The 19,279-nt window shown below is 40.0% G+C and overlaps 3 protein-coding genes across 3 annotated transcripts; 1 reads left to right on the plus strand and 2 right to left on the minus strand.

Moving 5' to 3' along the window:
* The first annotated feature begins 495 nt into the window (after positions 1–495).
* On the plus strand, positions 496–7,227 carry oxtra (oxytocin receptor a). The gene is made up of 2 exons (XM_030051904.1): positions 496–1,423; positions 6,893–7,227. The coding sequence occupies exons 1-2, from the start codon at positions 496–498 to the stop codon at positions 7,144–7,146; spliced, it is 1,182 nt and encodes a 393-aa protein (XP_029907764.1). The 3' UTR covers positions 7,147–7,227.
* Positions 7,228–10,282: 3,055 nt separating this feature from the next.
* Positions 10,283–12,844, minus strand: cav3 (caveolin 3). Its single transcript, XM_030052138.1, has 2 exons — positions 12,657–12,844; positions 10,283–11,238 (listed from the first exon to the last, which is right to left on the minus strand). The coding sequence occupies exons 1-2, from the start codon at positions 12,771–12,773 to the stop codon at positions 10,897–10,899; spliced, it is 459 nt and encodes a 152-aa protein (XP_029907998.1). The 5' UTR covers positions 12,774–12,844; the 3' UTR covers positions 10,283–10,896.
* Positions 12,845–17,843: 4,999 nt separating this feature from the next.
* Positions 17,844–19,056, minus strand: LOC115359261 (caveolin-2-like). The gene is made up of 3 exons (XM_030051629.1): positions 18,829–19,056; positions 18,260–18,447; positions 17,844–17,994 (listed from the first exon to the last, which is right to left on the minus strand). The coding sequence occupies exons 1-3, from the start codon at positions 19,054–19,056 to the stop codon at positions 17,844–17,846; spliced, it is 567 nt and encodes a 188-aa protein (XP_029907489.1).
* Positions 19,057–19,279: the final 223 nt, after the last annotated feature.

Below are 19,279 nucleotides of genomic sequence, written 5' to 3' on the forward strand. Positions count from 1 at the left end.
TTTTTCATGGACAACAGTCTGCGTAACTTGTTCCACCCTTAACCCCCTGCCGTGAAGATGTTCTGCTAATTCTTTGGATTTACTCCGCCTCTGATTTTGGTTTCTGGGAATTCTATCCGAGCAGCGAACTGCACAACCCAGGCGTTTTAGTGAGCAAGTTATGCTGAAGCCTTCCTCACTTCCAATTCACTTATTTTTCCCGGGCGTAACGTTACACGTTCTGTCAAATGTTTGTGATTATATTGAGACTAAGGCAACATTTGCTGGTTTCTTTTGTGGACTCCTGCGTCTCCTTATATTTTAGCAATGCATAAATGAATCAAACATACATTTTCATCACTGAAGACTCGTGTTTTGAGCAACTTTACATCTCTTTAACCTGACACCTGTGTGGAAGCAAGGACGGCAGTGTCATTTAAGACCCCCCAGGTGACCACCGCAGCCATTGCATGACTACACAGCGCTAGCGCATCTGCCGAAGACGCGGCTGCCAGAATGGAAAGTATATTAAATAAAAGTGACTTTTGGCAATTCAACGAAACCTGGCGGAACTCAAGCTTTGGCAATGGGACCGGCGGGATGAATCAGACGAACCCCCTGAAGCGGAATGAAGAGGTGGCGAAGGTGGAGGTGACTGTGCTTGCCCTGGTGCTGTTTCTGGCACTGGCTGGGAACCTGTGCGTCCTGCTGGCCATCCACACCACTAAGCACAGTCAGTCTCGAATGTATTACTTCATGAAACACCTCAGCATCGCCGATTTAGTTGTGGCGATATTTCAAGTTCTCCCTCAGCTTATCTGGGACATTACATTTCGGTTCTATGGACCGGACATTCTGTGCAGGTTGGTGAAGTACCTACAGGTCGTTGGGATGTTCGCCTCCACGTACATGCTCGTTTTGATGTCCGTGGATAGGTGCTTAGCGATTTGTCAGCCGCTTCGCTCTCTGCACAAAAGAAAAGACCGTTTTTATGTGATATTCTCCTGGGCGCTGAGCTTGCTGTTCAGTATCCCACAGATGTACATCTTTTCCCTGAGGGAGGTCGGGTCAGCTGGATCTGGAGTGTATGACTGCTGGGGTGACTTCGTGCAGCCTTGGGGAGCCAAAGCTTACATCACCTGGATCAGTCTCGCCATTTATATCGTTCCAGTGGCCATTCTGAGCATTTGCTATGGGTTAATAAGCTTCAAAATATGGCAAAATTTTAAACTGAAAACTAAGCGAGACCAGTGTATCAGCCTTACGCCCAAGACCTCAAATTGTAGCACACTCGCCCGTGTGAGCAGCGTCAAGCTCATCTCCAAAGCGAAAATAACTACAGTGAAAATGACTTTTGTGATCGTCTTGGCTTATATCATCTGCTGGACCCCTTTTTTCTCCGTTCAGATGTGGTCGGCGTGGGATCCAGCAGCGCCCCGTGAGGGTAGGTCCAATTTTTAAGTTGATCATTATTTATCCAGTGCGCGCAAAGGCTGAGCACATGCAGGCGAATGTCCCTGGCACATTTTAAACACTTGAGCACTGCGGTATGTGCCAGTTTACATGACAGTGGACGGACAAAAATTTATCTGGCGACAGTGTTACAAGTGATATCATTTCATGCGTCTTTCTTGGTGCGTGTCATCGCTCCTTTTACGCACGCATTTGTGAAGATGAAGGGGCTCACTCAGTATGCAGGCTGAGCAGACAGACTATACTGGTGCCACAAACGCACCCTGATTCTCTCCTTCACATCCACTGGCTTCTTAGTAAAGAGTTAAATTTAGATTTACCCCCAACCAATGATGGGTGGGTGATATACGTGATGAGTGAACCAATGATAAAATTATATCATTGATTTTCTAAAAATAAATGGCTCTGCATATACATCCATCAGTTGCATACCTCTTAGTAACATTTGCATCACTCTCTTGCCATCAGGTAGAACTCACTAGATCACATTAGACAGTTTTAAGACAAAACCCCTCATTTCTAAATTGCAGACGATTGTTTTAAAGAATGAAAACTAGATAAAGAAATCTGCAAGCGACCCCTGGTTCCTCACAGGCTGTAGTGAACATTGATTGATGATTAGCCATGGCTAATCATTAATCAAATTAGTGCGCTCGACAGCGCGCTAAGCAGGTTTATTTGTGCCTGTAAGGCAAGTCAGAGCGCATCGTTGACATTTAACCACAATAGGATAAGTAACCATGAATCTGCTCCTTATACAGTATGTATTGATCTCTATATTGGACCTTGACCACATCTTTGCAACGACAGAACATTTAACGTAGCAGTCTCATTTGCCACATTAAACGCTTTCACCTTTTACATTTTGGCATCTGTCCTTGGAAAATATAAAATGAAACTGTATCTTTCTTATTGTTTCATGCTTTATTATTTCAATTTCATCTGTTTGTTTGAGGGGTCATTGTTCTTCTGGAAAAGTGAAGGCAAGTGCGAATGTGATTCTGGTAATACCTTGGAGGACTATGCAGAATAATAATAATAATTGTTTGCATATCCTGGCAAATGAAATATAAAATTTAATTACAAAAAAATAATATTTTTTTTTTTGTAATATATTTTTTCCAAACAAAGATTCTGTCCTTCAGTTTAAAAATCATTACTGGGCCTTAGACAAATACCATTTGGGGAAGATTGCAGCTGTTAAGTCCCAACACATACAGACAATATGAAGAAAAACACTTTCAACAGAAATAACACATAGTTGAGGGGAAGGCATATAGGCCTAGTACTTTCTCAGTAACAACAACAACCCAGAAAAACAATACTGTCTGGAAGGTTCCAGATGGGTGGAGAGTCAACACACTGCTCTGGGTTTCTGTGTGAGGTTCCACCATTCTGGCTCTGTGTTGCTGTTGTGATCCTCTTGCAGCAGCATCACACTGCCTGTTATCCTGTGATGACAAACTCTTTAAGCTTAACACTTAACACAGTACAGTTAATTGCTTCAAAACAGTGGGGACAATTTCAACTCTGCATCAATGAGGTATACAATGAGGAGATATGTGTCAGAATGCAGTAATTAAGGCAATAACAAGAATTGGGTCTGATGGTATAAATTATATAACATAGCTCAAATGGCACTTCTTTGGTCCAACCAAGCAAATAAAGAGGAAATGGACAATAGTGCTGCCATTGAATGGAAGAAAAAGTAATTCAACCATTTTATTTGGCAAAGCCTCCATTAGTGCAATGGAACATGATGTTGCAGCCAGAACAATTGGCCTCCCTGCATATGAAGGGGAAAGCCAGGGCTCTGGCAGCGACACGTGCAAGTGTTTGTGTACAGCACCTGTGAATGTGTGTGCGTGCAGATAATGTGGCCATTAAGTCGCTTCCAGCACAATGAGTTGAGACCAGAGAGCTTATATAACAGAAGGCTTTCTCCAAGGGGAGCATTAATACTTTGCTAATGTTTATCAAGGGGTATATCACACTCATTATTACAGGCAATTACTGCTTCCTACAGGTAAGCTGCTGGGAGCTATCACACTCACATTATGGACCAGGCATTAAGACTGTGACATTACTACCTGAATTTTTCCATGAGGAACATATCCTTCCTGCAAGTGTGAAATATAGCCTTGTTAGCATTTCTGGACTTGTTGACACTTATTCTCTTTACTTCCTTTTTTTTTTTTTTTTTTTTTTTTTTACCAGGGTGCAGGACAAAAATGCCCATTGTTTCAGCATGTTTGTGATTGATTATTTCCACCATCAGAAGTTATTAACCATGGGTTCCCCTGGGATCATATCTAATAAAGATATAATTTTTGTTCTATTTTCATCATAGATCAAAATGACAAATTATCATGTTGACGTTTCCTCCTTCCAGCATCTGTTTTTTTCGGAAAGGACTCTCTCAGCAGAAACAGACTGCACAAACAGCAGCACACAGCGGTATCCCTGAGTGAAGCTACATGTGTTTTCCCAGAATTCCTCCTCCACCATGATGTATCACACCACAACAGATCCTGTAATCATGGGTTTTGAGGATTGCACTGGCACTGATGAAGAAGTTTAGACAAGTTATCCCCCATGAATGATGCAACCAGCTCTTGGTTGCATCATTACCAATTACTGTCAAGGTGCATTGTTCCTTCATCAAATATGGCAATGGTGATCTGGCAATTATGGCTTTCACAGTCTGAAATTGTGACATGTGGTTACAGCATTCACATTAGGCCAATCACTGTAATCAGAGGATTTAACAGCCTAAAAGACAATAGTCTGCGATCCCCAAACAGTCCAAACATAAACAACAAGTTGCTCTCACCATCTGTCGTGTGGCCCCTCTTAGTAGTGGTGAATGTGATCTCTTAAACAGGAAGAGCACAGTTTGAAAATGCATCTCCCCTCCAAGTTGTGTTAGGCGAGTGGTGTGTGACATATCACCACAGACATCACATCAGACAGAATGATCGATGGGTTTCATTGTGCAAAGAACAAAATCACTTGAAGGTTACACCCTCACTCAGATATCCAAGCAAACTCCTGAATCACTTTGAACACAAACATCTCCTCTCTGCAAAGTGTTACGTCCTCAGCCTCTGATGCTGACTCACCCTCTGTGTGCTGTTGATTTGCATCAAAGCACTTGGACATGAAGCCCAGTTCCCTCTGAGTCTCAAATATTGATAAAAGATCAAATCATACACAGTGTGTGTTGTGACGACCAATGAGAAATGCAATACTATGGGACCTCCAAAAATTATTTTATTTATGTTGTTGAAATCTTAATATAAATGTGAGGTTATTGTAGGTGTTTCTTAAGGAAAATAGAATTGGCTCGATGTCTTCCCCTTCATTAATTGGCTGTCAGTGTCAGCTGTTACAGTCAAGCAGATTGACCCACCAGGGGATGATTATTATGTCTTCCCTTTTGCTGCGTGATTTATCATTCTCTTGTGAGAGACACCATGAGCTAATTGAGTAAAGATTTTTCCTAGTAATCCCCCTTATAATTCAAATTAGATCCAGGCTGTTCTCTGCTCTTATCCACCCTGATGAGGAGGCTTGAAAACCACTTGTTGGCTTTTGGAGACTTTTCGCAGTTTCCTCAGTGGTGCCTTCAGTGTATTTTGTTAGTGCCACATATTATGCCATCCAGCCTTATACTCTGTATAGTATGTTTATTTTTATGAATGATTTTACAGATTTCTAGTTTTTTGTTTTAAGAAACCGAGCTTATTGTTCTTATTATTATTCTTATTATTGTTATTATCAGAAACAGTCACCCAGCTATGAATTCTGTTATGTGTTACTTGCTCTCGGGGATTTGACAAGTGTGTTGTCTTGCTCAGGCTGAAATATAATCACAGTATTTCATGCATTCTTCTGGCCTTTCCTTTTATGTGTCTGAAAGGATAAAATGCAAAGTGCTCAGTCAACAGCAAATCAGCACCTGTGTCACTGTGGTATGCAGAAAGTGGAATGAGTTACATTCCCCCTGTAGTCTCATGAATCAAATCTTTAATGGCTGAATGTCGATTCTTATTAATTATGCATGCAGGTTTCGTGCCCTTCCGGAGATCGTTTACACCGAACAATTTTCATCAGAGTTGAGGCACTCATTATGGACAATGTGAGAACGAGCATATAGGCACAGACTGGGGGAGAGATTAGCAATCAGCAAGAACAGGCTAAATACAGAATACGAGTCATTTACATTAATCTGAAACTCATTTGTTAAATGTCTGCTGGATGGTGGAGTTGACTTACGCTAAATGTCACCCAACATGCCACCACAGGCCCCCTTATTACCACAGTGTGTGAGCTGCATTTGGTCTTCTGACATTGTGAGTGTATTCCAATACATTCACTTTGTTTTTCTTGACTAAAGCATTGTGTGCTAAATTTGATAATGAGGTAGATGAGAGATGTTTTCCAGGATCAGTGGTGAATAGATAAAGAACAATTGATGGTGAAAGTGAACTTGCTGACAGAGATACTTTGAAATCAGGCCAACCACTTCAATGGATTTTGTTACTGCTGGAGTTAGAACAGAGAGTTAAGTATTTAAAAACAAAGTAAATTTGGCTTCATAGTTTGAAGAGGCTTAAATGGCTGAGCAAGTTGACATGGGGATCAGGTCTGAGGTTTTGCATTTTGGGACTGTGCCAGGGAGAGACAAGTACTTGAGATTCCTTGTAGAAAGTGTATTTTATAGACTTTTGAATACATTTTATAGCTCCTTGTGCAGTTCATTTTATACTGAAAAAGGAAACAATCATCAGAGTAACGCTTTGCATAAAGCTTTTACTTTCTATTCTAGATTAAAACTCTCTTTATAATACGCTGCTTGAAATAATCTCACTATTTGTTGTTTGTCAAAAGTCTCTGCAAATGAGAGCAGCAGTTAATGTCTAAAATTATTTTCTCTTGAAAAGTTGACCTCACAGGACATTTTTAAAACCTAAATGCAGTTTGTAAAAACAGACAGTGCTACAAGGGCTGGGGAACTCCATGGACTCTAAGAGAATATCATAAGTGGGTAAAAAAAAAAAAAAGTAGCATGGACTGACATTAAGTTAAAAATCAATGTGAATAAAAATCAGTTAAGTATAGGTGTATGTAACCCTTCAGCTACAAAAAAAAGCAGTGGACACCAGCTTTCAGCCTATTAATATTTTCATTTGTTCAAAGCTGACAGCTGTCACAGAAATGATGCATCCACTAGTAAAAGTGTTCTATGTTGTCGAATGTTTCATGTATTTCTGCTTTGCAATGCGGTTGGTAGATTTTTTTTTTTTTTTTTTTTTTTTTTGGTCTGTTGGTCTTTGATTTATGCCCTCTTTCTAAAGAAATGAAGAGATGCACCTGGTTTCATGCCTTCTTTTAGTGGTGTACAGATAGTAAAACCTCTGTCTCTGCTCTTCCTCAGCCATGCCCTTCATCATCTCCATGCTGTTGGCCAGCCTCAACAGCTGCTGCAACCCTTGGATCTACATGTGCTTCGCTGGACATCTGTTCCAGGACCTTAGGCAGAACTTTATTTGCTGTTCGGCACGCTACCTCAAGTCCTCCCAATGCCATTTTGAGCATGACTTTGACTCCAGCCACAAAAGCAACTCCTCCACTTTTGCCATCAAGAGCACTAGCAGTCAGAGGAGCATCACACAAACCTCCACCACATAAACACCTAGCACCTGTCCCTGTGCGCCTCCTTCTCTCCTGTCCACCACGCCGCACACCGCATGCCTCCCACATGCCCCCACAATGCCCAGCAGTGACAGCTTCATCACATACCTCTGTCCCTGAGGGCTGCTATCCACGCCCCAAAGGGAAAGACACAAAAAGTCTTGCGTCTTTAATTTACACACTACTTTTCAATTATGGGTTCAAGTAGAATTGTGAAATGGATCGCGGTTGTATATATTTTGGAGCATTCCTTTGTTGTTTTATTCTCACAAGCCAATCACTTTCTCATGGACCATGCTGAGCAGTCGACTGAATGTCCGTTTTTTTGTTTTTGTTTTTTGGATTTATATTAGCGGATCTGGGGTGGAAGGAAAAGAACAGAGGACAATGGAACGAAGCATTGTCAACCTTTGCCATAGTTGTTGGTGTTGACCATGTCAGAGATTGCAGATAAGGGGAATAATGAAATCCTGTTTGTCTGTGTAATCATTAAAGTGTTCACCTGTTATAGATATTGTGTGTGATGTTGTTCACTTTTGCTGCATTTGCAATGGGTTTCTTCTGTTCAAACTGTTACATACTGTATTGAGATGTAGTAAGATCAGAGATGTTCTGGCTTGATGACAACAGGGCCCTGCAGAGCTTGGTTCAAGTGGTAAAGATACAAAAAGAAGCATATAAAAAGTAAAGAGCCAAAATCCACTCAGTGACCACTTTACTGTACCTGGCTAGTACCCCTTTGTGCCTCAAGAGCAGCTCGAATTCTTCAAGGTGTGGATTCGGCAAGGTGCTGGATATGTTCCACCGAGATGTTTGTCCATGCTGATTCAATAGCGTCACTCAGTTCCTGCAAAAATTTTTGGCAGCACATTCATTCTGTGGACATCCTGTTCCACCTTATCCCAGAAGTGCTTTATTGGATTGAGATATTGGGACAATGCAAGCAAAAGCATTTGGAGGAAACTGAGGTGACTGCCATGTTTCTGGAACCTTCCTGAGGTAATGCTTGGTTTGTGACAGAGCACATTATCCTGTGGGAAATACAAAGTTTAACCTCTGGCCATAAATGATGGGATCCTAGAGTTGCAAAGCTAAGTAATTCTGAGATTGTTATTTCCTCAGATTTGTTTATATTCAGTTAAACAGTTTAAAGTATGAGTCACCTACATTGTGAAATGTTTGACAGTCATTATTTTCAAATTAAAAAGGATAATTTTTCCATTGCCAGTTATTTAGTCTGTTATAATATTGGCGACAGGGTCATAAACGGGAAGGTACCAGCACTTGGGTGAAGTGAAATTTTAAATCTTAACAATATAAATGTGCTGCCACATTAAATTAAGATATAGCAAGAGTTTATTTTTGACTTCTATAGGGAACTCGCCTCAGTACTGTGACATTTCAGTGAGACAGTAATGTACAATTAATAATAACTATTTCAGGATAATTCTTGAAAAGCATAAATCTTTCAAAGCAAATGCTGCCAGTAAAAAGGCTTAACAGACCATGTCATTGGTGTATGCTGTAAAGTTCATGATGTGGGTCATATTTGTACAGGTTCTACTGAATTTTATGTGAAACCAACAAAAGTAAGTGGACTTAAATTAGGATCAAGTGGTGCCAGTAACTGAGGCAACATCCAGCTGGTTACTTGTTAGCTGTTTTCCAGTCTTCACTGGTTTATCTTTATTAGAGATGCCAATACATGTGGAAAGCAGTGTATATGTTTGTAATTGTAAAGTTTACTTATCTTTTGGGGCAAATGAAGAAACTGTTCACAGTTTCTTTTGTGGACACAAATAAAAACAATGGTGAGATGTCTGTCTGTGGCGCATGTGTTGTATTTTGATAACATCACATATATTCTACACATTGTCTCTGCTCAGTTTTTCACTGCTAACTAAGTCTACCTCTTCAAACCACTCATGCAGACATATTATAATTAGAAAAAAACTTCTTTTTGGAGATAAAAATTTAAATAGTTTGAGTCATCTTTGTGCACTAAATGTGTTTCCCAAAATATAATGTAAGAGGGTAACTTGCCTTAAATATTACCGTACTTGAAACTGTATCTTGTAAAAATCAACATAAAATCAGAACTTTTCTACAAAAATAGTTTCTCCTTTTATGGTCATTTTTCTCCTTTCAAGGTTACTGAAAATATCTACATACTGATAATATATTTGAATTTAAGTGTTGTATTTGGAAAAATTATATGTATCTCTTATTTATTTGAAATTGCGTGTCACATCATGACAGAACTTCTTTTTCATTTCTTTGGAAGAGGAACTTATTAGGAAGCTGAGATTGTTGCTGTTGATATTCGCCTGTAGTTTTTGTTAGAATTTATGATATAATCTAGCAAAGAAAACTGACAAGTAAAAGAGTAGTGAGTTCATTGTTCAACATAATGCAATCCACATGGTGCTTTATCTCCAAAAACTCTGCTGCTGACAAAGTATGTGTTTTCCAATGGCTTTTGTAAGGTGGAAGGCTTTGAATAGCTGTTAAACCGAGACCTGAATGGAGCAGGTGAAGGCTTCACACAGCCAAAGAAGTGCAGAGACACAAGCCAACCCATAATGGATGGTGGATTATCATGACATGCATATGAATCATACACAATAGCAACCTCTAGTGGGTCACGGTGCCTCTCACCGCCTTTCAGCTGGTAGCCAGTTATCGCTATTAACTTTCTCAAGTTCCTCCGAAATCTTTTTCTGGTTCGATCAAATACACCCTAATGGTGCCATAGACTAACCATAATTACAGTCCCAACACTTAAGCCTTTACATTAATTAATTTATCCTTCCACACTGTGTACACTAAAAGATTTCTTTCCTCTCCACTTACAGTAAGTCAGAACATCAGTGCTAAGATATATAAACAAATGTCATGGGTCTCATTTAGAGTTTTGTGCTCTTTACTCCAATAATCAGCAGAGCCTGGGCTTGTTTACACACACTTGGCTGACTCACCACCCTCTCTCTCGTGGTTGTTTCCCAACATGCCTCTTACAGCTGTAAATCTCCAAAAAGACTGTTGTCTTTTGGCTACTGTAGAGCCATCAGAAATGGCACAGGAAACGTATCTGCATAAGCTTTTAACTGTATGAAGAAAGAATATTTAGAGATTGAAAATATTCCTAGTGTTTAATCAAAAATAAGTCAGCACAGAAAATGTATCTCAAACACATCCTTTGTTCAGTAAAAGATTTTTTTGGTAATGTTAAATAGTTATGCATTGTAAACTACAACAACATCCGACACAGCAACATACAGCATCAATGGAAACTGAAAATTGGCAAGATATAATGTATACAGGAAACATTGTCCACAGGTGCAGCAGTGTTGGAGAGTTCATTTTTTGTTTCATGTGAAAGGAGGAGCTGCTGTCTGAGCATTTTGTAATAAGGCCAGACAGATCCTCTTCATGGCAGGCAGCCTTCGTTTCCCACAATGAGTAGCACTGAGCCCTGCAGGAGTGCCAGAGCTGTCACAAAACCACGCTGCATTCTGCAGCTGTCACGGAGACTCTGGTAGCACAAGGCACACCAGGCATGTCAGGGCTCAGAGGGTAGGCTTGGCAGAGCTCTGAGCTTGGGGAATCAGAGGGTGCAGGGCAGCAAATGATAAAAGGGAGGAGGTGTTTTGGGAAATAAAGAAGATGCCAGGACTGATCCACTGGTGTATAAAAAAAGATGCCACATTTTATCCAATCCTGTTATTAACACTGCGGTGTAAGTTTTTAGACTTCTTTGCGCATGGCCACTTGAATGCGGCTGAAGACCTTGCCACATGCCTCGAAGAGGGGATCAAAGAAGGTCTGGATACAGAGGGTGTAGATGCGGCTGACACACTGTGACTCGATCAGACATCCCTTGATGCAGGGAACCACAGCCCAGATGTGGCAGAAAGAGATGCAGGCAAACAGGAAGCCCCAGAGCAGAGCCACAGGAATACCAAAGATGGCGGACAGGATGCGGTAACACCAGTATTTGGACACGGTGAAGGTGGTGTAGCTGAGCTTCCACACTCCATCCATACTGTGTGTGCCATCAGGCTCTGCAATCACATCTTCAAACTCCACCTAGAGAGAAATTCAGTGGAGGCCATTACAATGCATACCTTCAGTCATAAGATATGGCAAGCCACACCTAGGTTTTTACCCCTTTATACCAATACTCCTTGTAAATATTGTGCAAATCTCCAGTGTTAGATTAACATCATCCCTAAATAGTGATTGGATCAAATTTACGCAGAGACACCATTTATCTGTTATAATTCATAGAATAATTAATACTCTTATCACAGTGGCAGATGAGGCAAGTTACACAAAGTGACTCCTGATGGATATGTCAAGTGCAGACCTCTCTACAAGCCCCATTCTGGCACATTTACAAAAAAAAAGTATCTTAATGTAAAATGCATGAGAACAAGTGCACAGTGTTCTGGTTTAGTTTTGCATATTGTTTTCAGTGTCTAGCAGCTGGGCCTTTGAAAAAGCTAGCTGTTGCGTTGTCAGATGGAAGTCAGTGATAAGATGTTAATTAACTTGTCAGAGAATCATGGCAGGTGGATGTTACATAGAGGAGGTGCATTGCATATCTAAACCTCTGCAAGGACTGGCCTCTTTGAACTTTTATTCAATTGACAGAGGGAAGTTTTGAAGTTGAAAGTGTTTCTTCAGAACAACATATGCACTATAGCAACTAGTATAGTATGGTACAGTATATGGTCTAGTAACCAAAGTTGGACAGTCTGATTGTTCAGCAGTTGAGATTTCCTGATTGACTAGCAACACTTGTCATTGTTAAACTAGATTTTATCATTTATTTTTATGTGATTATAAAGCAAAGAAAAATATAAATTAGTGCAAGTGAATGGAATGTTAACAGAATATGTATCAATTTATCATTTAACTGCTATTCCAAACTGTTATAATTATACTTTTGACAATGTAAAAATACATTAACCCATACATTTATCAAGTTTTGTTAGCACTGAACATGAGCAAGAGCATAAATCATCTCAAACTGAACAGACTGCAGTGCCTAAACAAATGCTGCATACTTAAATCACAGTTTCTCTCTTCTGTCTCTGTCTCCGTCTGTCTTCCTCTCTCATTGAAAATGTTTACATGAACCCGCATTTAGTGAAACAACTATTAATCAACTTGCTGTCCACAGAATAAATATTTTGTTGTGATGCGCACACATAGCAACAATCACAGTGCAAACAGTGGCCAAGCCTAAATAAGACTTGATGGTACACTGTATCAGTTTCAAACCCCTCTACCCCGCCCCATAAATAAGCTCTGTGTTGAGTGCAGGCAGCAGGAATAGAACTTGGGCTATTTAAGGATCTTCATAGCTGTATCGTAACCTGCTCTTCTGTTTTTACCCTTAGCAACCACTTTGTTTTCTCTAAATGATTGTATACATATTCAGATATGGACTACATCATATATCTTTTTTGGAGATGATGGTGTCTCTGTGTTGCACAAACCTTCACCACGTCCTCATTGATCTGCTTGGGGTCTCTATTGATCAGATCAATCTCCTTGGTGTGGCTGTCTTTCACAATCTTCTCTTCGTTGGTGTTATACTGGTACTGGTCCGCCATGGTGGGCCTGCTAGTCCTGGCCGGGGCCGAGTCAAGGAGACCGGGATATTGAGGGCCGGGTGGGAGACAGTGAGAGTGAACCCTCCTGGAGCGAACTGCAAGCAGCCCCCTCAGTACTTCTGAACCCCCGTGTTACTGCCGTGACGCCACCTTGACATGCCAGTGGACAGCCGGCCTGCTGAGAATGTAGACCCAGCCCCCAACTAGCACACACACACACACACTCATGAACACATGCGCGTGCACACACTCTCACATGGACACACACATTCACACATAGTGTAATGCACACAGACACAAGAGACATGCCCGAAAGGGGGACCCAGGGCTGTGTCACATTTCACACTGGGTTGTGGGGATAGTTGGGCAGGGTTTGCATGGTGGCACGAATTTCCACTGCAGAGTGAAGCAGTAAGTACAAACCCAGCCTCCAACTCTGGTGTAGACTCACAGCTCAGATTCCATCTCTGAATTCAGCCTGCAGAAAGGAAGAAAAAAATCTTTAGAAATATGTTTTTGCAATGAAATTGCACCATCACAATAAAAGTCATAACAAAATCAGTTCAATGGCAGCATCAATAAGGTTACAGGGACAATGCACAATGTCCCCGCGACCCTAATCAGGATAAGCAGCTTGGAAAATGAAAGAAACAATGAATAAATGTTACCTCAGTGCTGTGTACTGTGCACTGTGCCTTTTATTCATTAAAAAGTGAATACAATCCATATTTAAGTACATTTCACTGAAGTGGAAGTCATTAACTCTTTAATAAGTCAGCAGGTGAAGCAGCCAGGGTGTAAATCCTAAGGTCCTTGCCTCTTTGAATCATGAGGTATGAAATCTAATGCAAAAATTAACTTGACCCTATAAAGCCATTTGTATCATATAAGATACACATTATCAAATAACACATTCAATTTCAGTTTAATCAATACTTGACCAAAATACTGTTGTATGCCTTTGGACACTTCCCCTGTTCACCCTGGACCATACCATTGGCACTTCAAGTACTGTCATATAACAGAAATAACATATTTTTTAAAAAATCTTTTTTTTTTTTTTTTTTTTTTTACATTTTGTTATAGGACTAAATTAAGGGTTCAGTTTCAAAAAATTGGAATTTTCTGCCATTTATTTCATAGTTCAGGCTTTATAGGGTTAAACAGCAGATTTTATCTAACTGTGATGTTATAACAGTATAGACTGGACATGGTGGGAGCAAATTGTTTCACAGTCTTAATGGTAAACAATAGAGCAAGTTTGTGCAGGGTGGGTCTCAGGCATTTCTGATTTTAGCAAGGCCTAATACTATAAAATTCAATAGTCCCTCAAAATAAAACTATGATACAATCTTCCTTAAGCTGTGCAGTTGTTCCTATCAGTCATAGCTTTCCATATCAGTGTGTTGCATAAACAAACTCATAAAATGTGCAGCCAAAGTGAGCAGAGAAGAGGAAGAGGTGTATAGAGAGTTCATGTGAAAATTAGTATGAGGACTAGTGGCATCCTCAGCTCTGTGGTGCCATCAGTGAATCCCTGCGCAGTGGGGTGCAAAAACGGTGCACTTTGAGGAAGTGCGACTTTCAGGCTTGACCTGGTGTTTCTTTCTCTGGTTCCCTAGTGGCAGAGACGGGGGGGCAAAGGGAGTGGTGGAATGGGATCAGAGTCCATGTGACCAGGAGCCAACCCAATTAGAGGAGTATTCTTGGAGTGGCAGTGGAGCGACAAGAGGCCAGTTAAGCGTGGAGGGAGGGAGACAGAAATAGACCCTCAGACAGTCATGGTGGGCATGCCTGTGTCTCTGAGGGTGTCAGTACATTCAACTGAGACTGCACTGTCTTCCATGTAATGGAGACAGATGCATTCAAACAAGGCTCACTGACTACTGCCACTTAGAGTCCCAGAGTACTTAATTTTAGATATCCACTATATGCCTAAAATGAGGGCTAAATGTATTCATATGTTCTAGTTTGGGATTAAACATCTGTTTGTTTACCATCTGTGCCTCTTTAAAAAAAAAAACACATCAGTTGTTCTACCTGTAACTATTCCCTGTTGTTCAAAAGCAGTATTGTATTCCCAGTGTAAAAATATTACTTTTGCGCAAAGCTGTGTGGAGTAAACAGGATTTTTGCTTAACAAATGTAAAATGTATTGCTCGTTGCAAAAGTAATGTTATTAATTTCACTTATTATTTCCTGGGAGTAGTAATTTGTAAATTGCTGTTTATTTGTTAGAGTATTTGTTATGGTAATTTCCTGTTACACCCTCAAAATTGTGTGCCATCCTGGGCTTATCTTTGACAACTGGCATAATACAATTGCATAGAATTACAATTAATAGGGTTATATAATCCATAAACTAGAGTGGATAACCAAAGTAACAACCTTTATGTTTTTGCATTTGGTAACTGCACTACTATTTACACAGCACTTTTGCAATTCAAAAGGTAATTTGTCAAACCGCATGTGACTGGAAAGTAATAATATCACTGTGATATGTTCCTCATTCCATTTCTATGAAGGATAATTACTGTTGCAATGACCATGGAAACAGACTTGAATAATACTACACAACAGTAGTGGAGGGAAAGTACATCCAGTCCTTCACTTACTATTTAACACAAGAATAATTTTAGTTCTTTACAGCAACAGTAATTAGTCTCTGTTAACAAATTTTCCTCAGTGACATGTAAAATGATTCCGCTACAATAACCCAGTCCATAACATTACAACTTGATTGAAATATTTTTGAGCAATTCATAAACAACTTATGAAACACTCATTCAAGCTGCTTATGAACCATTAATACAAGGTTCAACAAAGTTAGCCTGCAGGAGACCTTGAATATTAAATGAGGATCAGCACTGGTGGCTAATAAACTCGTATGGATTTGGAATGTTATAAAGGATTTAAGCAAATTATTTCATTCATTGAATTATCTCTGTTGTGTACATTTTTATGCTGCTGTGCCTTTCACTGTGATTCATACTGAAGTGTTGAACATTTGTATGTTTTTTTTTTTTATTTGCACTTAAATTTATTGACAGTGCCAAACAATCAGTTAATCAATCAGTCAAATTTTATTTATACACCACATTTCATACATTAAAATGCAGTGCAATGTGCTTTACCTGGAAGAAAAAAGAAACCCAGAGATTAATAACATACATACACAGAATGATCACATGCAGTAAAAATACAATAAAATGAAATAAAAGTGAAAAATGTACAGCAATGATCAAAAACAGCAATGTCAATACTGGATGATATATCTATTAAAAGTGCTCGGGTTATGATAAGACTCAAGGTGTGTCCATGTATGTTAGCAGGTTCTTGCTGACTAAAAGCCATAGAAGTTAAGAGACCAATAAAATACACTACTTTTGATTCTGCAGCACTGTCCATATGTACGTTTAAAATCTCCAATGACAATAATCCTGTCATGTTTGATGGTATGACAGATAGCAATTCTGCAAAATCATCTAAAAGAGGAGTGCATTTCAGTGAGACTGCATGATATTCGAAGGAGGAAAAAATCACTAAATAAGATCCTTTTATGACAAAGGAAAGATGCAAGTACGAAGGCAGTGCCTTCCCCCTCTCCTGTCATTTCTGATAGAGAAATGTCAAAATCGGGTGGGGATGCTTCAGTCACACTGGCCTGGCCATCAGTATCCAGCCACTACTGCTTGTCACTGTTGCATGGTACACAGGGGTAACCCGAAAAAGAAAGGTTAATCTCACTTTCAGATAAAGTTTGAATTGAACTTAATTGAAGATAAAATATGGCTGAGATTTGCTTTTTGCACAGAGCACTTTGTTTGAATTGCATCTGACTGTGGAGACCGTGGAGAATCTTTTTCATCTTATCTCTTGCTGCACCATTCTTATTGCTGCGGCTTTTTATGAAAGGACAACAGTTGCTGATTTCCTTTAACATTGTGTGTCTTTGAAATTCAGATTACCAACAAATGTTTCAGTCGAATCTTTCAGTCTTTAATGTGGCACTGTAGAGATTTCTGTTTAACTGAATTAAATGATTTCAACCTAATTCCCAGATACAACATTGTACATCATAATAAACAACAAAGTAAAAACCTGTGTAAATTCATTCATATAATTTAATTCAGACTGAGACATAAGAAATCTTTGCTTTGGTGTCATCCACATAGGTTGGACTTGTTTAGCCTTCCCTATGGGTGCAGTACACACTGGTCTATCCCGGCACTTGTAAGTACAGAAAACATGATAGAAATACTATTAGCCTCTATGTTAACTATGCTTGCTTTACAAAACAAAAGAGACAAAGGCTGACACTACACTGAAAAAGTATTATCTGTGCGCATTGCTTCAAAAACTGTCTGTTCAGAACTTAGATGAGAGGAACCTTCACAATATAAACTAGGCCAAAATAATGCCATGTCAGAATAAAAGACCCGGTGAGACTGATTGCCCCGAGCAGCAGCATCTATTCAGAAACTTTTTTTTGGTACATTTTTGATCATTTTCATTTGAATAGATACTGCTTTTCTGTGCAATCAGCCTTGCCATGTCTTTCATCCTACCATGGCTTTTATGCCTTGTTGAAGGTGCGCAGGTTCCTCTCATCTTAGTCCTGAAGTGTCATTGCTTTACAGATCAGGCATGCTCTAAAGCTCTGGGTTCACTTGTAAACCATTTTGAAATTTAATTGTAAACTTGCACCCTTTTGCATCAAACAGCTATTAGTATCATCCATGTCACCAATCTGTATAGAACATGGTTGCCCTGGAGAAGCTGTTTACATCATCATCATCATCATCATCATCATCATCATCATCAGGTCTTAAAATGTTTTTACAACAGGGGCAAAGTCAACATGGTTAGCAAAAATACAAAATCAAAATAAAGCATGATTTAGATAGCAAATTACTTGACAAGGATAAGCATTTACCCTTTGTCCAGTTTTGTTTTTGTGTTTATTAATTCTTGTGTTTATCACTTAACCTCCATGTGTATTTCTAATCCTTGATTCATTTCCAACAAAGTGACAGCTTTGCAGTTGGGTGGCAAACAGGGCACCCTGGATTAGTCTCTAGCCAAACGAATGGTGATGCTGCCACAGCACTTTCCAAAACTGGTAAAGAGCGGGCCAATGGCAATGTCCAGTATGCTGCTCCACACAGTCTGGACCCAGTGCATGTTGATGAGGCAGAGCTGTACACATGGCACAATCAACCTGGGGAGACAGAGAAAAGTGGGTACTAGATGAGCTCAGTTTGTGAGCAATAACAAAGCAATCATCAAATTCTACTTAATTTGTCATCAAAAGCTTATTGCATTCCCAAGTAATCCTGTAGTAGATAAAAGAAAGTGTTCAAGTGCATCATGTCAGAATCCACCAAATGATCACTGTGCCATGAATTTACCAGCAAAGAAAACATGTTAAGCTATTCATTCTAGCTTAAATGTATCCATTGTCTTTAATGAAACAATAACCCTACCAGATGTGAATGCAGCTGAGGACAGCAAAGAGAAGTCCTGCTGCCAGAGAGACAGGCACTGCCAGCAGGAGGGAGATCAGCCGGTAGCACCACAGTCTGGAGACCTCAAACAGAGCGTGACTCCACAACCACACCTTATCAAAGCTCCGCACTGATGGGGGCTCTGCTATCACATCCTCAAAAGTAACCTCAAGAAATACAAAGACACCTTAACGTATAAGAGACAGGGATTATTTTTCTGAAGTGTGGAAAGCATAACAGTGAGAACGAGAGGCTTTGACATGTGGTAGGTACAAAATCTATTGTACTAACAGAAGGATTTCTCTTTCTTCTTTGAGTTTATGTTTATGCCCACTTGAGGTCAGTATTGTGCAGCATTTTTATTTTCAACTCATGAATACCACAGAGGAGAAACAGATCTTACTCTCTCACAAGAGAACAAAAATGAGCACCATGAGCTGTAAGGTGGATATAAGCTTTTACTTATGCAAAATCTGATTAAGTGACAATAAATATTTATCATCATCATCATCATCATCATCATCATTGTGAGTGTGCACTTTAGCTACCTTCAGACACTTGTTGACTCCTTTGGGGTCCCTACTTTGAATCAGAGGCATCGTGTCGCTGTGAGAAGAATCCAGATCTTCAGATTGCACCTCCACCTGTATTCCAATCTGCTCCTCTGCAGCTTTTTTGTGGGGCAACCCCTGCGAGGACCACATACTGGTCTCCTCCTGCTCCTCCATGTCCTCCGTATTCAGCTGTGTCTCAGCTAGTTTGCCTTCAGTGGTCATGATGTTTGTGCCTCAGCGCATCGGTTGAATGGAGAGAGCGTAAGGCATATCTGGAGAATGGCTGCAGACCAGTCCTACCGCTCTGACCTCTGCAGGCCTCGCACTCACACCCTGGTGGAACATAGTGGACCGCTGACTGCCTTGCCCCTTGTTGAGGAATGCCTTTATTGACATTCTTCCTGTGACATCCTAAATGAGAGTGCTTATTTAGACCTGTGTGAGA

The sequence above is a fragment of the Myripristis murdjan genome, chromosome 5 (genome assembly GCF_902150065.1).
Source record: "Myripristis murdjan chromosome 5, fMyrMur1.1, whole genome shotgun sequence".
NCBI classification, from domain to species: domain Eukaryota; kingdom Metazoa; phylum Chordata; class Actinopteri; order Holocentriformes; family Holocentridae; genus Myripristis; species Myripristis murdjan.

Excerpts from the sequence above, each read along its gene's own strand:
- oxtra (XM_030051904.1), top strand. The coding sequence starts at position 496 with ATGGAAAGTATATTAAATAAAAGTGACTTTTGGCAATTCAACGAAACC. Across the intron at positions 1,424-6,892 it reads TCCAGCAGCGCCCCGTGAGG|CCATGCCCTTCATCATCTCC; the intron begins GTAGGTCCAATT and ends GCTCTTCCTCAG.
- LOC115359261 (XM_030051629.1), bottom strand. The coding sequence starts at position 19,056 with ATGACCACTGAAGGCAAACTAGCTGAGACACAGCTGAATACGGAGGAC. Across the intron at positions 18,448-18,828 it reads GAGTCAACAAGTGTCTGAAG|GTTACTTTTGAGGATGTGAT; the intron begins GTAGCTAAAGTG and ends GTATTTCTTGAG. Across the intron at positions 17,995-18,259 it reads CTCAGCTGCATTCACATCTG|GTTGATTGTGCCATGTGTAC; the intron begins GTAGGGTTATTG and ends CTGTCTCCCCAG.
- cav3 (XM_030052138.1), bottom strand. The coding sequence starts at position 12,773 with ATGGCGGACCAGTACCAGTATAACACCAACGAAGAGAAGATTGTGAAA. Across the intron at positions 11,239-12,656 it reads TCAATGAGGACGTGGTGAAG|GTGGAGTTTGAAGATGTGAT; the intron begins GTTTGTGCAACA and ends ATTTCTCTCTAG.